Source organism: Capra hircus, chromosome 16 (assembly GCF_001704415.2).
Source record: "Capra hircus breed San Clemente chromosome 16, ASM170441v1, whole genome shotgun sequence".
NCBI classification, from domain to species: Eukaryota; Metazoa; Chordata; class Mammalia; order Artiodactyla; family Bovidae; genus Capra; species Capra hircus.
The window spans coordinates 32,054,947-32,075,816 of NC_030823.1; the positions used below are offsets into that span (position 1 = coordinate 32,054,947).

Sequence of the window (20,870 nt, forward strand, 5' to 3'; positions counted from 1 at the left end):
TGGAGGATTACTTTTCTATAGAGTATCTAATGCCCTTATTTAAAAAAATTTTATTGAAGTATTTTTATAGAAGTTTCAGCTATTAAAATTTTTTTATTGAAATATAGTTGATATACAAAATTATGTTAGTTGATTTACAATATTGTGTTGATTTCTCCTTTGGTAATCCATTGTTTGTTTTCTGTCTGTAAAGAATTCACTTGTACTGGTTTTTAAATTTCCACATATAAATGATATTTATTATCTTTCTCTATCTGAATTACTTCACTTCACTCCTCTAGGTCCATTCATGTTGCTGCAAATGGTTTTATTTCATTCTTTTCTATGGCTGAGTAATATTTCATTGTATGCATGTGTGTGTGTATATATGTATACATATACACACATATGTACATATACACATATATACATAAACACATATTGTTTTACTTGCTAAATTGTGTCCAACTCTTGTGACCTCATGGATTATATAGTGTGCTAGGCTCCTCTGTCCATTGAATTTTCCAAGCAGGAATACTGGAAAGGAAAGTGAAAGAAAGTGAAGTCGCTCAGTTGTGTCCGACTCTTTGCGACCCCATGGACTATAGCCTTCCAGGCTTCTCCATCCATGGGATTTTCCAGGCAAGAATACTGGAGTGGGTTACCATTTCCTTCTCCAGGGGATCTTCTCGACCCAGGGATTGAACCTGGGTCTCCCGCATTGGAGGCAGACACTTTAACCTCTGAGCCACCACTGGAATGGGTTGCCATTTCCTACTCCAGGGGATCTTCCCGTCCCAGAGATCAAACCCATGTCTCTGGTGTCTGCTGCATTGGGAGGCAGATTCTTTACCACTGAGCTACCTGGGAACACCAGATATTAATACATACCACATATTTATCCATTCATCTGTTGATGGAGAGTTAGATTTCTTCCTTATTTTGGCTGTTGTAAATAGTATGTCATGCTCTTAATTTTAAATAAAATCTTATTGTATCTTTGCCCTTAACACTATCCAAAGAAAGGAAAATAAGTTGCATTTTTTTTTTGTAAAGAATAGATAATCACTGTGTATACTCCACTGAAGATGAGCATTTGCTATCATGGATACTTTTTAATTTTTCTAAAGTTTTATCAAACTGGATCTGATGCAACCTAGATATCTTTGAGAGATGAGTAGATAAAGAAGTTGTGGAATATTTTCAGCCGTAAAAAGGAACACATTTGAATCAGTCCTAATGAGGTGGATGAACCTAGAGTCTTTTATACGGAATGAAGTAAGTCAGAAAGAGAAAAACAGATTTCGTATATTAACGCATATATATGGAATCTGGAAAGATGGTATGATGAACTATTGGCAGGGCAGTAGTAGAGACGCAGACATAGAGAACAGAATTGTGGACACAGCGGGGGGAAGGAGAGGGTGGGGAGAATTGAGAGGGTAGCCTGGAAATGCATATATTACCATATGCAAATTAGATAACCAGTGGAAATTTGCTGTATGATGCAGGCAGGGAGCTCAAATCAGGTGCTCTATGACAACCTATAGGGGTCAGAGGGGGTAGGAGAGGGGAAAGAGTTTCAAGAGGGAAGGGACATATGCATACCGATGACTGATTCATGTTGATGTCTGGCAGGGACCAACACATTACTGTAAAGCAATTATCCTCCAATTAAAAAGAAATTTTAAAAACCCTAAGAATAAAAAAAAAAATCCCCCCTAAAAATAGATATGATAAATGTTTCTGATTTAATCATGTAGAATGCTTTGTTAGTAACATAAATTTCCATGTAAATTCTTCTTTTAAAAAAGATTGACAAACTGACAGAAGCCGTGAAATTTGGTGTTAAAGCTGTCATCCCTTTTTTTAACCTCCTTGTCCCTAGGAATTACAGTCCTTAAAGAAGATAGTACTATTTCATTATTATATATTGCTTTTCAGGTGAAAATATCATAAAGCAGTTTATAAATTCTTTTCTAATCTTTATCCCCAGAATTCAGTTTCAGTTTATATGATGTTTAGTATTTAATAATGGAACATGGTATCATTTTCCAGTATTTTTATATAAAGTGAGAGAAGGTACTGTTCAGATGAAGCTTTGAGCAATAACATAACATATGGCTTAGTTACAAGACGTGGATCAAAAACCGCAATTTGATTGCTGCAATTTATGTCAGAGAATGTTCTGCCTGTTTTCCTCCCAAGAGGTTAATAGTATGCAGTCTTACATTTAGGTATTTAATCTATTTTGACTATATTGTTGTGTGTAGTTTTAGTGAATGTTCTAATTTTGTTGTTTACCTGTAGCTGTCCAGTTTTCCCAGCACCACTTACTGAAGAGACTGTCTTTTCTCCATTGTGTAGTCTTGCCTCCTTTATAATAGATTAAGTGACCATAGGTACATGGCTTTTTCGCTGGACTGTTTATCCAGTTCCATTGATCTGTGTTTCTGTTTTTGTGACAGCACCCTGCTGTTTTAATGACTATAGCATTGTAATATGGTCTGAGGTCTTGGCTTCCAATTCCCCTAGTGTCATTGTCTTTCTCTGGATTGTTTTTGGCCATTCAGGGTCTTTTGTGTTTCCATACGAATGAAAATTTTTTTGTTCTACTTCTTTGAAAAATAAAGTTGCATAGTAATAAATATCCCCTCACTTTCAGTCTGTATGTATCTCTAGGTCTGAAGTGGGTCTCTTCTAGACAGCATAAATTTGGGTCTTGGTTTTGTATCTATTTAGCCTGTCTGTGACTTTCGGTTGGAGCATTTAATCCATTTACATTTAAGGTAATTATAGATATGTGGGTTCCTATAGCCATTTTATTCATTGTTTTGGATTTGTTGTTTTTTTCTGATTTGGTGATACTGAATTCTCTTATTTCTGCTTTTCTGTAAAGCTTTTGATTTCTCTGTCAAATGTAAATGAGAGCCTTGCTGAATATTCTTTTTTCTTTCATCACTTTCAGTGTATCATAACACTTAATTCTGGCCTGCAGAGTTTCTGCTGGAAAATCGGCTGAGAACTTTTTGAGGATTCTCATATATGCTGTTTGTTGTGTTTCCCTTATGGCTTTTAATGTTTATTTGTCTTTAATTTTTGTCAGTTTGATTAATGTTCCTCCTTGGGTTCACCTTGTGCAGAACTGTCTGTGATTCCTAGCCAAGTGACTGTTTCTTTTTTCATGTTAGGGAAGTTTTTAGCTATAATCTCTTTGAATTCTACAAATATTTTCTCAGGCCCTTTCTGTTTCTTGTCCCACTGGGACTCCTATAGTTGAATGTTAGTGCATTTAATACTGTCCTAGAGGTCTCTGATACTGTCATTTCTTTTCATTCGTTCTTATTCTGTTCTGTGGTAGTGATTTCCACCGCTGTGTCTTCCACCTCACTTTTGTTCTTCAGCCTCAGTTATTCTGCTGTTGATTCCTTCTAGTGTCTTTTTCGTTTTAGTTATTGTCTTGTTCACCTCCATTTGCTCACTCTTTAAATCATCTAGCTCCTTATTAAACATTTCTTGTGTCTTCTCAGTTTGTGCCCCCAACTCTGTTTTGAGATTTTGGATCATCTTTCCTATCGTTAATCTCGTGTCTTTTTCATGGCGATTTTCTGTCTCCTGTTCAGTTAGCTGTTCTTGTGGGGTTTTGTCTTGTTTCTATGTTTGAAGCACATTTCTATTGTCTCATTTTGTCTTTCTGTGTTTGTGGCCTCCGTTCCCATAGGCCACAGGACCATGGTTCCTCCTCTTTCTGACATCCGCTTCCTGGTGAGAATGTAGGTCCACGGGCTTGTGTAGCCTTCCTGGTGAGTGGGATTGGTGCCTTCCCTCTCGTAGGTGAAGCTGGGCTTTGTCCCTCTGATGGACAGGGCCGTGTCAAGGGGTGTGTTTTGATGTGGCTGTGAGCTCAGTATGCATTAGGCCGTCTGTCCTGGTGGTTGTGTGGCCTGAGGCTTTGCAGCTCTGGCGCTCGCAGGTTGTTGGATGGGGTCAAGTCTTGGTGCCAAAACACGGACCTCCAGGAGATCTCACATTGGTTGATACTCCCTGAGACTGCTGTTACCAGTGTTCTTTCCCTCACAGTGAGCGACGGTTGACCTTCACCTACCCAGGAGTCTCTCTAAGACTCATAGGTGGGTTTAATCCAGGTTTCCACGGAGCTGTCACTTTGTGCTGGGTGCCAGCATGCATGAGACCTGTGTACATCCTCCAAGACGTTTCCCCCAGTCCAGTGGAGCTCCTGCACTCAAGCGCTGCCCTGGGTGTTCTTCTGTCCAACACCATACCCTCAGATTGTCTTGGAGGGCTGTTTTGCGTGGTAACATCTCTGAGTAGCCTGTGTGGGTTTAATGTTTTTTTGTGTGAGGGTTGTATTTAGAGTAGACAGCCGCCACTTCTTTTCTCTGTTGGCCATTATCACATTGATAGGAGTCTGACTGATGTTTTGGTGACCAGAGCCTGCAATGGGTATTGAGCAGGGCCTCCTCATTGCTCTGTGATTGTCACTGCCCTGTCACAGATGGGATCTGCTTTCTAACTGTTGGTATAGAGGGCCCCAGGTCTGTTCCTTAGCTTTTGTGCTTATGATCTGCAGTGCAAGGTAGGAGGGATTGGAGCACTCCTGCTGGAAGGGAAGACACTGTAGCTGTTCACCTGTGAGTGTGCTCTGTTGTGTCACCTGTCACCCCTTGTGCCAGCTTACACTGTCAGATTACACTGTCGGCGGCACTGCTCTCGACCCCGCCTCAACTGTGGGTATGCCATCTGTTGGCCCTGGTGTCTCTAAGATTGTTTTCACCAGGCCACCAGCATAGGTCCACTGACGTCAGGTCGCAGGAATGCAGTAATCATGGGTATGGACCCATTGTGGGCACTATGGAGGCAGCTCCGACTCCAGCCTGGCCCAGTCCCCACATGTATGTGCTGAGAAAGTCTACAGCTGCAAAAGCTTGGCTGCGGGAGCACTCACTGTTTGTCTGTTCAGATGTTCTATAGGTGCAGGGTTTATAAGGCTGGCCTCGAGAGAGTCAGTTTGCCTTTTGGGCACCTGAGAGGAGAGATTCTAGCTTTTCTTCCTTAGTTGCATGTCCCCTAGGGCTTAGCTATGGCTTTAGCCTCAGCCTCTTCTTGTGGACCATCCGAAGGGGTCTACTCCCGAGGTGGCCCTGGAACACACGAGTTGGCCTGGATAAGGGGGTACAGAGCTGCGAGGCAACTGGGGTCGTGGAGCTCTGGTGGCAAGGACGTGTGGGGGCTCTGGCAGCCACAGGCACGGAAGAGTCAGAGTGCTGGGGGCCCTTCCCAGCACCTTGCTTCATGCAGGAGAGTGCATGCTGAGGCGTTGATGAGGTGTGTGGGGAAGCTGGCTCTACCTAGTGCCCAGCGGCAGGTTCTCAGGGTAGCGACAGCTGCGAGTGTGACGGAGTCTGCCCCGGCAGAGGTTCCTCCCAGCGCCCGGCCGCAGGTGTGAAAGAGCCAGCCCCACCCGGGGCCCTTTCCAGTGCCTTACAGCTGGTGTGAGAGAGCCACCCAGCAGGGACCCTTCCTGGTGCCTGAGCGTGGGGGAGCCAGCCCCAGTGGGGTCTCTTCCTGGTTGCTAGGGAGGTGAGGGCAGCAGTGGAGAGAGGATGCAGTGGCATCTCCACTTCTGACACATAACAGTGACCCTTCTATCGCAGTCGAGTTTCCTCCGCACACACTTCTACTTGTGGATTTCCTCACTTCCGACCCCTCAGGCTGTCTCCTTGCAGCAACCGGCAGCAGACCTCTCCCCAGTTTGCTCCCCAGACCCCATGTTCTTGCCCGCAGCCCCCGTCTGCACCAGGAACACAAGTCTCAAGCTGGAGCCCCAGGGCTGTGGCATGGACTATCTGTGTAGGTCTCACTTTGTCCTGCCTACCACAGACCTGTTGTTGTCCTTTTGTGATAGCCTCTTAACTCCCCAGCTCTGCCAGCTGATCTCTCCACTGGTGAGGGGCTTCCTGAGATGTGGGACCTCTCCTCTTCTTTTCTCTTTTCTTTCTTTCATCCTAGCCGGTTTTGCAGGGATCTTTCTTGTCCTTCTGTGTGTCCAAGGTCCTCTGCTAGCATTCAGCCTTTTCTCTGAGAATTGTTCTTTTGTGAATGTATTCTTGATGCTTTTTAGGGAGTGGTGAACCCACATCCTCCTAACTCCTCCACCGTCTTGACCTCCCCGCCTTTTCTTTCTTTTTAGAATTTAATTGATTTCTTTTTTTTTTTTTCCACCACACCATGCCATGCTATGTAACAAGTGGAATTCCAGTTCCTTGATCAGGGATCGAACCCATGCTCCCTGCAGTGGAAGTGCAGATTCTTAACCACTGGAGAGACTGCCAGGGACATCCCTAATTGATTTCTGCCCTGATCTTTATTTTTTTTTTCTAGTTCTTTTGAGTTTAATTTGGTCTTTTTGTAGTTTCTTAAGGTAGAAGCTGAAGTTATTGCTTTGAGACATTTCTGACATTTACTTCAAACGGGTGGTAAAGAGGAAAGAAATACTTCTAAAAAGACACAAAAATTTTCAATAACTTCTGATTGTTAGTAGGATAAAACCCCACCCTCTTAAATTGTTTTTGTTATTGTTCTGGTCATGCTGTGTGACATGCAGGATCTTAGTTCCCAGACCAGAGAGCAAACCAGCACCTGCAGTGGGGTGTGGAGTCTTAACCACGGGGCTGCCAGGGAAGTCCAATTTGTTATTTTAATATGTGGAAAATTCTGAGAGAGATGGGAATACCAGACCACCTAACCTGCCTTTTGAGAAACTTATATGCAGGTCAGGAAGCAACAGTTAGAACTGGACATGGAACAACAGACTGGTTCCAAATAGGAAAAGGAGTATGTCAAGGCTGTATATTGTCACCCTGCTTATTTAACTTATATGCAGAGTACATCCTGAGAAATGCTGGACTAGAAGAAACACAAGCTGGAATCAAGATTGCCAGGAGAAATATCAATAACCTCAGATACGCAGATGACACCACCCTTATGGCAGAAAGTGAAGAGGAACTAAAAAGCCTCTTGATGAAAGTGAAAGAGGAGAGTGAAAAAGTTGGCTTAAAGCTCAACATTCAGAAAACGAAGATCATGGCATCTGGTCCCATCACTTCATGGGAAATAGATGGGTAAAGAGTGGAAACAGTGTCACACTTTATTTTTGGGGGCTCCAAAATCACTGCAGATGGTGACTGCAGCTATGAAATTAAAAGACGCTTACTCCTTGGAAGAAAAGTTATGACCAACCTAGATAGTATATTCGAAAGCAGAGACATTACTTTGCCAACTAAGGTCCGTCTAGTCAAGGCTGTGGTTTTTCCTGTGGTCATATATGGATGTGAGAGTTGGACTGTGAAGAAGGCTGAGCGCCGAAGAATTGATGCGTTTGAACTGTGGTGTTTGAGAAGACTCCTGAGAGTCCCTTGGACTGCAAGGAGATCCAACCAGTCCATTCTGAAGGAGATCAACCCTGGGATTTCTTTGGAAGGAATGATGCTGAAGCTGAAACTCCGGTACTTTGGCCACCTCATGTGAAGAGTTGACTCATTGGAAAAGACCCTGATGCTGGGAGGGATTGGGGGCAGGAGGAGAAGGGGACGACAGAGGATGAGATGGCTGGATGGCATCACAGACTTGATGGATGTGAGTCTGAGTGAACTCCGGGAGTTGGTGAAGGACAGGGAGGCCTGGCATGCTGCGATTCATGGGGTCGCAAAGAGTCGGACACGACTGAGCGACTGAACTGAACTGAAACGGAATTTAAATTTAAGATTGTAAACTAAGCATACCTCCTCTTTCATCTAAAAAGATGAAAAAAAACCTAAAAAAACCTAAAAACCTATTAAAATGGTAGTAAAGAAATTTTTAAAAGGGAAAAGTTCATAGAAAGAAAAAGCTGGGTGGGGGAAAGGCCTTAGTGAACAAACATCATCAAAGTTTTGGAAGTTTATTGATAAAGCAGAGCAGGATATGCATTCATAGAGGAAGCTGTAGAGAGCAAGTAGCAATTCTCCTTAGTAAAATCCTGGTAATCACCTCACTTAGAGATGGGAATGAGAAATGAAATTGAAAATGGGCAGATTAGAGACATTCTTAGATTTTCATGACTTCCTATTCTGAATTGGACCACTTGTGTTCTCAGCAGATGTACTGCTGTTCTTTTCTTTGAACTGAACTGCAGACTTCTTTTCAGTGTTTCTTATACACGTATCTTTCTTTTTCTCGGAGTCCATCCTTATTTTGATAGAGTACATTCTCAAAAACTCCATTCAAAAGTACTTTTCTTTTGGATATATTTGGAAATGTTTGTGGAGGACATTTTTGATTGACTCATCATGTAGGGGAGTGGCACTACTAAATCCTTAGAAACTTGAATACTTGGAAGTGAGTAAAGTTGGTTTTATTTTTCCCTTTGCCCTTATACTTTACTAATAATTAATAGTTGAGAGATTCTGTGCTCAAAATTATTGTCTCCACTATCTGAAAATTGTTTAAATTATTTCCAGCATCCATGGTTATGGATGGGAAAGCCGATGCCAGGCTGATTCTAATTAACTTAAGCGTTCTTAGAAATGGATAAAATTTGATTTTGAGTAGATAATGCCAAATATATGCATAGATGTTTACAAATAAATTTCATCAGATGTTTCATATTATATATTTTAATTTGTATTTTTCAGACAATGAATGATTTTGACTATTTGAAACTACTAGGTAAAGGCACTTTTGGGAAAGTTATTTTGGTTCGAGAGAAGGCAAGTGGAAAATATTATGCTATGAAGATTCTGAAGAAAGAAGTTATTATTGCCAAGGTAATAATACAAGAGTTGATTATTAAATCTTTGTTTATGTTGTCCACATGTGTGTGTGCTCATGCACACACATGACTAGACTATAGAAATTCCATTAAATAAGCAAAATGTTGATTATAGGCTATAGCTGCATAATATCTGTATATTGATATTTATTTATAGTATTAAATTTTTCAAAAGTTTATAATACTGTCTATTATGTACAGTCTTTTATTCTTTTCAGAGGAAAGTTTAGTCTGTGTTCATTTGGGAGAATGTTTTCACTATGTATTTGGGACCTGTGTCACTAATTATACTAGTGATTTTTTGATATTCCCCTAACAGTTTGAATTTTTTATTAAAGTAGTGAATAGTATAGATTATTAACATAGATTATTTGTACTGATAAATTTTATATAACTGTTGAATAGAAAAGCATCCTTAGTAGATTTAAAACTAAAATGATCACTACTGTATGTCTGCTTAAAAGTTATCACTACCTATAGGTACAAACCTATTTCTTGTCATGAGAACTTTTAAGATTTATTTTCTTAGCATCTTTCCAATACACATTATAGTATTATTAACTATTTATCATTCTGTACATTAAATCCCCAGGAATTCTTTATTTCACAACTAGAATTTTGCAGTTTTTTTTAAGTCTTTACTAAATTGTCTTAGTTTCAGGTGTATAGCTTAGTGATTCAGTTATTTTTTGTGATTATATATCATATTAAGATTATATTCCATGTTAAGTATAATTCTCACAATAAATACACAATAGATACACAATAAATCCTTGTTACTTATCTATTTTATGTATAGTAGTTTGACTCTGTTAATCCCATATGCCTAATTAGCCCATCACTTCTGGTAATAAGGTTATTTCCTGTGTTTGTGAGTCTTTCTGTTTTGTTTATAGAATTCATTTAATATTTTTTAGATACCCCATAAAAAGTGATACAGTATTTGTGTTTCTGTGTCTGACTTAGTCACTAGCTATAATGATCTCTAGGTCCTTTCATGTTCCTGCAAATGGCATCGTCTCGTACTCTCTATGGCTGAGTAATATTTCATTGTGTATATGCATGCGCGTGTGTTTATATACATATACGTGTGCCGCATCGTGTTACGTTAATCATCTACTGATGAGTACTTGTTTCCACGTCTTGCCTGTTTGTGAATACTACCACTGTGAACATTGAAGTGCATGTATTTTTTTTTTTTAACTGGAGAACAATTGCTTTATCGTATTATGTTAGTTTCTGCCATGTATCAATATGAACCAGCCATAGTAAAATGTAGTTTTTGGTTTTTCTGAATATATGCCCAGGAGTGGGATTGGTGGATCATATGGTAGTTCTGTTTTTAGTTTTTTAAGGAACCTCCATACTGTTTGCCATAGTGGCTACACCAATTTACATTCTCACCAACAGTATAGGAGAGTTCCCTTTTCTCCATATCTTCTCTAGCATTTATTATTTGTAGCCTTTTTGATGATAGCCATTTTGACAAGTGTGAAATGATACTGAAGTGACAGTGTGCTTTGCTGTGATTTTTATTTCCTTTTCTCTAATAATTAGTGAGGGCTTCTTCAGTGGTAAAGAATCTGCATACCAATGCAGGAGACCCAGGTTCAGTCCCTGCGTCACAAAGATCCCCTGGAGGAGGCCATGGCAACCCACTCCAGGATTCTTGCCTGGAAACTCCTGTGGACAGAGGAGTCTGGTGGGCTATAGTACATGGGGTTGCAAAAGAGTTGGATATGACTTAGCAGCTAAACAACAGCAAAAATAATTAGTGATGCTGAACATCTTCTTTGGAGGAATGTCTGTTTAGTGCTTCTGCCCACTTTTTAAGGTTTTTTTTTTTAATTGAGTTCTGTGAGCTTCTTGTATATTTTAGATATTAATTCCTTGTCAGTAGCATCATTTGAAAATATTTTTCTCCCACTCTATAGGTTTTTGTTGTTGTTGTTGTTGTTGATGGTTTCCTTTGCTGTGCAAAAAAATGTTTTAAGTTTGTTTAGGTCCCATTTTTTGTTTTATTTTTGCTTATACTTCTTTTGTTTTCAAAGACTGACCTAAAAAAATATTGCATTAATTTATGTCCAAGAATATTTTGCCTGTGTTCTGTTCAAGGAGTTTTGTTGTGTCGTGTCTTATATTTAGGTCTTTAAAGCATTTTGAGTTTATTTTTGTATATGGTGTTAGAGAGTGTTCTAATTTTATCCATCTACATGCAGCTGTTTAACTCTCCCATCACCATTTGTTGAAGAAGCTGTCTTTTCTCCATTTTATATACTTGCCTCCTTTGTCATGGATTGACTGTAGGTGCATGGGTTTATTTACGGGCCCTCTATTCTGTACCATTGGGCTATAAATCTGTTTTTGTGCCAGTACCATGCTGTTTTGATTACTGTAGCTCTGTAATATAGTCTGATGTCAGGGAGCATATTTCCAGCTCTGTTCTTCCATCTCAAGATTGCTTTGGCAATTCAGGGTCTTTTGTGGTTCCATATGAATTTTAAGAATATTTGTTCCAGTTCTATGAATGAAGTCATAGGTATTTGCATAAAAATTGCATTAACTCTGTAAATTGCTTTGGGTAGTATGGCCATTTTAATGATATTAATTGTTCCTCTCCAAGGGTGTGGGACCTTTCCCTTTCATTTTTGAATTGTCTTCAGTTTCCTTTATTAGTGTTTTATAGTTTTCAATGTATAGATTTTTCACCTCCTTGGTATTTTATTTTCTTGATGCGATTTCAAACAGGACTTTTTTTAACTGCCTCTTGTTGATATGTCATTGTTAGTGTAGTGAAAGAGATTTGTGTATGTTGATGTTTTATCCTACTATCTTGCTGAATTCATTTAGTAGTTCCACTAGTTTTTGTGTACTGTTAGTGATTTTTGTGGGTTTTGCTGTCTTAAATGATCACAGAAGAACTCATTGAGAAAGTGAAATTTCAGCGAACATTTGAAGGAAATGAGGAAACAAACCATTCAGGTATTTGGGAGGAAGAATATTCCTGATAGAGGAAATCACAACCAAAAAAAGCACTGAGGAAGCAGCATATTTTAAAAATAGTTAGGAATCTAGTCTAGCATGGCCTGCATAGAGTGAAACAGTGGAGGGTTGTTTTTGATAGTGGTAGATGCTGTAAGGATATTGCTTTTACTCATTGTGCTGGTCAGCCATTGGAAGTTTTTATACTTTCTTTTTTTTTTACTATATCATGTATAGTTTACTATATCATGATATAGTTTTCATTTTAATATCATCACCTTGGCTGTAGTGTTGAGAATAGACTGTGGAAGCAGGGAGCTTGTTAGGAGTTAACTGCAATAATCCAGATAATTGATTATAGTGGCTTGCATCAGGGTATTAGCAGTGGAGGTGGTAAGACGTATTCAGTCTGGGGCATATTTTGATGAAGAGCCATCAGGATTGCATGACAGATTGAATGATAGTATGGTGGCTCAGTTGCTAAAGAATTCACCTGCAATGCAGGAGACATAGATTCAATCCCTGGGTTGGGAAGATCTTCTGCAGAAGGAAATGGTAACCCACTCCATTATTTTTGCCTGGGAAACCCCATGGACAGAGGAGCCTGGCGGGCTACAGTCCATGGGGTTGCAAGTGTCAGATACAACTTAACGACCAAACAACACCAAGTACGACATCCTTTCTATGGGGAAAAATATATAGATTTCTGACATACAGCTTGTCAAAACAGAGCAAGTACATAATGATCACTTGTAGTCATTGTGGTTGATTAAGAGGAAAGATACCAAGGTAAAATCTTTTCTCCCCTCTTCTCCCTCCTTCCCCACCTCCGTCATCTCCTCCTCTAGGCCTCATTTATAGCTCTGGATTATTTTTGTTTAAATGCTTTAGATGTCATGTATCTTGATTTCAACCAGCTTCCTGAAGTCAGTTTTTAGGGTCTTGTAGTCAAAATGGAGAAAATAATGTGAACAGAGTTAAAGTGTACCTGGTTAAGTTGCTACTGAGTTGTTGGAGATGACCGTTGATGTTGGACTTAGATGAGATCAGTCTTGACCTTTTCACTTGCAATCTGAGCAGTTTAACTTCTGTGAACCTCAGTTACCTCATATAAAATGGGAATCATCAAAGACACCTGCTCAGTTACTTCAGGGATTGAAGGAGGTGACACCTGTGGTGTCCACAGTGATAGAGATGTTCTCTTCCATTTCTCAGTCTTCATTTGCTCCTTGTCCACCTCCCGCCAAGAACAACTACCAAAAAGCAATAAGTGGGGAGCATGAAAAGGAGAAGTTTAGACCATGTTCGGTGAAGGGTAGTGATAAATTAGAGAGGATTGGAAAAATGAGTATGAGGAAGACTATTCTTCTGCGTCATGTTTGCAAAAAACCGTGAAAAATTCCATTCTCCCTAAGCTGCTTTCTATGAAAGAAATTAGATTTTAAAATTCATTAGTCTTTTACCATGGATGAATATATATGAAACTAAATTTTGAAAGCTTTTTCACGAAAACATTTTACTTACATACCCAAGCACTCTTTATTTGTAATCACGATCAACAAATGGATTTTTAGAAAAGCATCATATTGTTTTAGCCCCTAAGTTTTATCACTGTTATTTATAACTTTTTGTTTTGACATGTTGTTTTTAACTGTAATTAAAAATTATTGACATCTGTGTTTACTTTTTAGCTTGTGCATACCTTATCTTCATAGCAGATACTAATTAGTATGTGAAATACTGTACCATTAAATTTGCATTAAGGAGAAAATTTTAATTTGATCAGATGTAAAGTGTGGTAGAAAATACATTTTAATACATAAAATGTATGTACATGGTATTAATTCTGGTTTAATTCTTATAACAAAGAAATACTGTTTTAGCTTTTGCCTACCTACATCTTTACTTGACTCCTTTAATGTGGTTAGGCAGATTACAGAATATAGGAAAAAAAATAATCTTTCATGGAACTTACTAAGTGATTCAGAAAAATAACTATTACGTATAATGAGCTTGTTTCAACAAAATAGAATGAAAGAGCTGCCAGAAATATTAACTGAAGTGCTAGGATATCTTTTCCAAATGGGTTTCATACTTCTCTTTTTTTAGTCTTTTCCTAGTTTACTGCCTCAGATCACTTAAAATCCTAAAGCATAACTGGTAAATGTTGCCTTCTCTGACTGCATATAAAGTAATACTTCTACTTAATCCTCTGTTGAAAGCATATAGCTGTTAGTTTTTCACTGTTAATTTTATATCTCAAAAATATTTCAAACGCTTTATCTAGCTCTGGTGCCACTGCAGTCATCCTAGCCATCCTAATTTCACTCTTACACTGCAGTTGTCTCCTAATTGATCACTCCTGTTTTTGTTGTCCTTCTGAGAGGAACCTGAGCAAATTTAAAAATAGAAATCAGTTGTGTGCCCCAATCCCCCAATCCTACACTATCATATTACTCAACCTGTGATCTTGCAGTAGCATTAATTTTCCTTCTTTACCCCATTTTCTCATAAGATCACTTATCAGAATTCATAATTATTTCTTAAATTGGATTTGTACCAATTTGATATGCACCAGCGTCTTCTCCACTAGCATGTCAACTCCATAAGCAAAAGAATCATATGTCTTTAAAAAAAATGATTTTATACTTACACTGTTATTATTTAGTAAATGCATGTCAAGGATTTCATCTTTTAATCAATGAATTCAGTTTTATAGCCCATAAAATAGCCACTTGTATAATCCTTAATCATGTATTTTGTCTCCATTGTATGATTCTTATAAACTTTAGCCTTCCCTTGTCTTCTTGGTTTTTTCCATTAATGCTGACCAACTGGAATGATAGCTCTAGGAGGACAGGAGTTTTGTCTGTGGTGTTCAGTATCCTGTCTTCAGTGGATAGAACAATACCCAGAGTGTATTTGTTTCATATTTATTGAAAGAATAAATGATTGAATGAAAGTCCCACATATGTGACATCTTGTAATTAATTCCTATGATAAACTGTTAAGTTCAACAAAACATCTAACAACTACCTACTGTATACTAATCATTATGGTAAGCATTGTGGGTATAGAAATTAGTTCTGATATCATTTATATTTATTATTTTTTATTAAGACGTTTGGTGTTCTAATTAACTTAAAATTTATGGTATGATATGATCGTGGTTTTCATGTTGTTTGAGCATTTAAACCTGGTTCTTATTAACCAAATAAGACTTGAATGTTTTCTTACCCGTACTTTATTTCACTGGTTTTAAATACTATGTCATTACACTTTATTTAATTGAAAAAGACACATGTACCTAGAGCCTATTATACAGAGTGAAGTAAGTCAGAAAGAGAAAGACAAACACCGTATATTAATGTATACATATGGAACCGAGAAAGATGGTACCGATGATCTTATGTATAGAGCAGCAAAAGAGACACAGACGTAAAGAACAGACTTTTGGACTCAGTGGGAGAAGGAGAGGATGGGATGATTTGAGAGAATAGCATTGAAACATATACATTACCATATGTCAATGCAAGTTTGACATATGAAGCAGGGCACCTAAAGCTGGTGCTCTTTGACAACCTGGAGGAGATAGGGTGGGGAGAGAGAGAGGAGGGGAGTTCAGGATGGAGGGGATGCATGTATACCTATGGCCAATTCATACTGATGTGTGACAGAAACCATGACAATATTGTAAAGTAATTATCCTCCAAGTAAAATTAATTAATTAAAAAAAAAGAATTGGTCTCACTCTCTTGGAATGGCTTTTGGATTTTAGCATCTTTGATCATTCTGTTGCTTGTTTATCTTCTAAGTCTAAATAAGGTCAGATGCTTTTGTAAAGATTAATACAGTGTCCTAAAGTTTCCACTTCTTACTTATAATCTTGATTTGCTGGCAGTGTTAATAAATTGATCCAGCAAGGGTTTCGTTTAGGATCTTGGCAGAAGCAGAGACCAGAGATGTTGTGTTAGTTTCAGCATTTATCTTCCTTTCGTTTATTCTTTAAAATAGTGTTATTTTTGAGATATGAAACATTTTTCCAGTTCTCCATGTTGAAGAAAATCTTCCCTAGTTCACTTTTGATGTCAAGATGAAATTTATGTACAAAATTGGGGAAATACAGTCTTAGTGTATTTTTGGCTTTAGATATATCCACATCTAGAAAGTGTCCTAGAATAAGCTATGATCTTTTTTTTTTTTAAGAAAAGCATGCTAAAAAGCCACAAAACAAAAATATACAGTTTTATACTATTTTTATTTCTGAAATGTATAATTTAGAATTAAACCTCTTAATGTGTACTGTGTTCCTCTTTTCAATAACTTATTTTTCTTTTAGGTAGAAGACTTACCAATTCTATGATCTTTACTGAAATATATTCTTTGTATCCCCTGAATACAATGTAACACAAACATGGAAATATTAACTACTCCATGCCTAGCTGTTAACTTACAGGACATTGTCTTCAAGGGGAAAGGCTTACTATTTCATTTTCTGTATCCCTGGTAATTTTTGCATATTATTATATCATTATTGATATACTTTGATAAAGTATGACTGCATTTATACATGATAGCCATCTGATTTAAATCACTAATTTGAATTTTTTTTTTTTTGGTAGACGAGAAGCTAAGCAATAAAGGAGCATGTGTTTAAAATCTTTTTATGTGTCTGGGTTTAATCTCTTCTGGTCTTAGAGAAATAGTGAAATTTTTATATTATTTGTGCTCGGAACATATATTAAAAGTTTATTTGCCTTTTTCTTTCGTAGGATGAAGTGGCACACACTTTAACTGAAAGCAGAGTATTAAAGAACACTAGACATCCCTTTTTAACAGTAAGTGACTAGGGGAAAGATGTTACAATCATAACATTTTATATTTAAGGGAGTTTTATTGTAGCAATTAAGTATGAAAAATAACATTTTCAGTCACATTTATTTACGTATGCCATTTTCTTTGATTTGCAAAGTTCTTGTATGTTCCTGGTCCCAATGAAGTGTTTTAAGATTAAGAACAACAGATAGACTTTCAAAAGGAAGAAACTTTTAAGAGTTAGGATTGTTTACTAATAATTATAATTTTACTTTTTCCTGAAATTATGCCCACTGCTGATCTTCACAAAATGTGTTTTATAGTTCTCATAAATTTTTATTTAAGTGTTCTTAAAGGAATAAATAGACTCTTAAGGAACATGAACAATTTATCAATCACACTTACTGTTTCTAAGTGTTCTATTTTTGATACTGTTGTAAAAATGTAGGATTATAATATAACATGTTTTCTTTTTCATTTCAAGTCCCTGAAATATTCCTTCCAGACAAAAGACCGTTTGTGTTTTGTGATGGAATATGTTAATGGGGGAGAGGTGAGTCAAGTATAACCAACACTTGCATTTGCATGGTAGTATTGTTGTTTTTCTAAATTATTTACAAGTTATAATGTAGTAATTCTCTACTTTTTGATAGAGATTTGATAGCTCTCTACTATTTTAGTAAATGAGAGCTGAATAATTTTTAATGAAATATAATGATCATTTATTTTTTTAACTAGCAATACTTTATGTATAGGGAAGCATAATCAACTCTTTTCTAAATTTTTTAAATGTACATTTTACTACAGATAGTGATTTTTAAAATCACGGTTTTTAATTTGGAAAACCAGACATATAGGGTTGGTAATGCTTTACATAGTTCTTCTGCAAGTTTTTGTGAAACTTGTAAAAAATTATTTCACCCATTTTAAACTCGGTTTAACAATAGGCCACAAGTACATTACAGTTGAGTTTTCTCTTCTACATAGTAGATGATTTTTTTAGTTTTGACGAGAAAGTCAATCATTTTAGTAGTATATTTCACCTTTTCCTTTATTCTTTATCCTTTTCCCTATTTTTCATCAAAATCAATGCAAGGGGAAAATGTAGTTTACTGGAAATATTTCACATTGTGAGTATTCTGAAATTTAATTCTTAAATAGGGGCCTGTATCTCACAGACTTTAAAATAATCTTATTACCTGAAAGAAAAGAAGGAAGGAGAGGGAAGGAAGAAAGGAGGAAAAGAGGGAGGGAGAGAAAAGGAGGGAGGAAAAGGAAGAAATAAGGGAAGGAGGGAAAGAGAGGAAGGAAGGAAAGAGGGAAAGAGGTAAGGAAAGAGGAAGCAATTATCCTCTGTGGCATGTTTTCTCCTATTGAATTATCTGACTTACAGGAATTAGTGCATTGCAAAAAATTCATTCATTCATTTGGTAAACACATTTTGAGTGCCTTGGCAGTGTGAGTTTATCAAAATGTGTTAAGAGTTTATAATTTATCTTATAACTATTATAAATTAGAATATGGTAAAAGACCTAAGTGTTAATATATTAATAAAAGAAAATTTGTTATGAATGGATCTAGTGTTTAGATTAGGCTTAATGAAATTCCAACAGGGGAACTGATTTGAGAGGATATTTCAGGCAGAGAGGATGATGTGAGCAAAATCACTGGTAGGCAAGCAGAGAGGAACAAGTTGGGTAGTTAGAATTTAGTAATCCAGGCATTCTGAACTGAACCCTTGTCAGTCAGATGTTGTCTGAGAAAAAGAAGATGGGTGTCATAGAATTATATAGGATTGATCTGTCTTAGTTGAGTTCATTAATTGAATGTGGGTAGAAAAGCGTTTGGTTGGGATCATGGAGAATTAATATGTGTAGTGAACTTAGGAAGAGTGTGTTAACGGTAAAATTATAAAGTTGGTTTTAAAAAGCTTTTTCCTAAGGTTCCAAGAAATATGTATATGGAAATACCACAGAGAATAAATATGGGTCAGAATATGGATACAGATTTGGGAGCCATTCCCATAAAGGTTGTAATTTAAGTTATGGAGGTGAATATTTCCTATTTTATAGGAAATTTAAATTGGTGAAATCTCTATGTTAGTATCTGTCAAAATTAAAAAAGCACATATTCTGGGACCCAGCAATTTCACTTCCAGGAGGTCTGCTTAGATATTCATGCAGTGAAATACTTTATATTCATTAAAAAGAAAGATGTCACCCAATATGGGCTGAGACAATGCATTTTCTAAGATATGTTATGAAATAAGAAAAGCAAGATGTAGACAGAATATAAAGTATGCTACTATCATGTTAAAGTAAGACCATATATGTGTGCATATACATCTGTGTCTACATTGACTATCTCTGAATTATGTACTGGACATTAGTGCTTACCTTCAGGAAGGCACACTGAATCAATCACTGGGGAAAAGATGGGAGTAAGTCTGATTTTTCACTTTATTCTTGGGCATCTTTTGTATTTTGTATCAAAGGTGTATATTAAAGTTGAAGGAAGAAAGATAGGTAGGCAGATGGATGGATGACCAGTGGAGGGAATATTATATTGGGAAATGATAAACTGCAGGCAAAAAGTTGGAGAAGCACTCTTAAATTATAGAAGTACTGTTAAACAGCATCATGTGTTTGTATCTATCATAAAAATTAGCACATTGCTTTATAATTATTTACTTATCTGTCCTTCCTGCTAGGCTCAAAGCTCCCTAAAGACTTACCCACTGGTATAACCCTGGCACCTAGCACACTACCTAACACATAGTAGGAACTTGACACTTACTGGATGTTTTGAATGAGCAAATAAGTGAATAGATGAAAAGTTTCCCTCCAGGAACAGGGGTAAAATAAGTTAGCAAAAGTGGTAAATTAGAGGACATCCCTGGTAGCCCAGTGGTTAAGACTCTGTCTTCCAATTAAGGGACACAGGTTCAATTCCTTCTTGGGGAACTAAGATCCCACATACCATAGGGCAACTAAACCCACATGCACCAACTGAGACTTGAAGCAGCCAAATAAATGAATTTTTCAAAAAAACTGGTAAAATAGGAACTACTGAGAAGTAGGAAGAAAAACAGAAAGTAATGTAGTACATAGGTTCTTTAGAAGAAATGCTGAAAATGTGTTTTCAGGAGAACCTATCTTTTTGTGTATTTATAAAATATTTATTTATTGAGAATGAGCAGAGTACTCTGGTAGATAAGTGGGTGTACAGATCTGAATTAAGCGTAACTCTTACTCTGAAAGAGTTTATGGTCTAGTGGGGAAGATAAGGTATAAAGTTTATACTAAGTGTAAAAGTGATAATTATCTCTAGTATCAGAAGTATATAGATTAAGGACCATGGGACTTTATAGGAAAGAAGGAAGAGTTTTAGATGGTGAGATGAAGGGAAGCTGCCTGGAGCTTAGTAGAGGGAGCTAGTTGTCACTCGTACTTCTGTTCTAAACCTTGAGTATGTAGACAGTTAATCAATTGATGATTGTTAAAAAATTTTTTCTTACACAGAAGCAGATTTTTAAGCTAGCCAGATGGTTTTCTTACTCATTGAAATGCCTACACTATTTCTCTTGTTTGGCATTTCTCCTCCTATTTCAGAACTTCTGTTTTAGGTATGTGCCATAGATAAAAACTAAAGTATTTTATGTATTGAAGCAGGTATACTTTCATATGGTAATGTAATTTTACATGCATGTATAGTAACTATAGAATTGCCATAAATATAAAAAATGGAAGTATAATTATGTTTACATGATTTTTGTAAAAATGAAAGTTTTATGTGTGTAACCTCCCAGTGTTTTTATTCTTTTAGGTTATCAAATATGCTTTTAAATGCATTTTATACATTTTAAGTGTACGTTAAAATGTGCTTTATAAACACATACACGTAGTTATTCATTTAATTCTTGGAACTTGATGGGGTTATTCCAATTCTTAAGTTTTTCTGAGAAGCAAATCTGTACTCAGTGTATGCTTATGGTGACTTACTTTATTTTGGTGAGTTGTTAGTACCTACCCAAGTGGCAGCATCCTCAAGTCTCTTCTGTCCAGTGTTTGCTCTGAGATAGGCTTCTTTAGTGGACCCATTGAAGTTAATTAGTAACTAGCTGAGTTTTCACTCAATTCATACTCATTGTCTGATGATTTTCAATTAGCCATAGTATTCTTCTAGCCTATATTTTAGAATATTTATTTCGAAATATAAGTACAGCAGCTGAGACATTTCTTTATACTTTCTTCACATTTTTGTG

At 37.0% G+C, this 20,870-nt stretch overlaps 1 protein-coding gene across 2 annotated transcripts in view; it reads left to right on the plus strand.

Annotated features, from left to right (window-relative positions):
• AKT3 (AKT serine/threonine kinase 3) overlaps nucleotides 1-20,870 on the plus strand; it is a 282,280-nt gene that overhangs the window by 177,796 nt on the left and 83,614 nt on the right. For both annotated transcript variants that reach the window (XM_018060261.1, XM_018060259.1), the window contains 3 exons: nucleotides 8,673-8,804; nucleotides 16,564-16,629; nucleotides 17,091-17,159. In XM_018060261.1, the coding sequence (XP_017915750.1) occupies nucleotides 8,673-8,804; nucleotides 16,564-16,629; nucleotides 17,091-17,159 (267 nt within the window). The remainder of the gene's footprint in view (nucleotides 1-8,672; nucleotides 8,805-16,563; nucleotides 16,630-17,090; nucleotides 17,160-20,870) is intronic.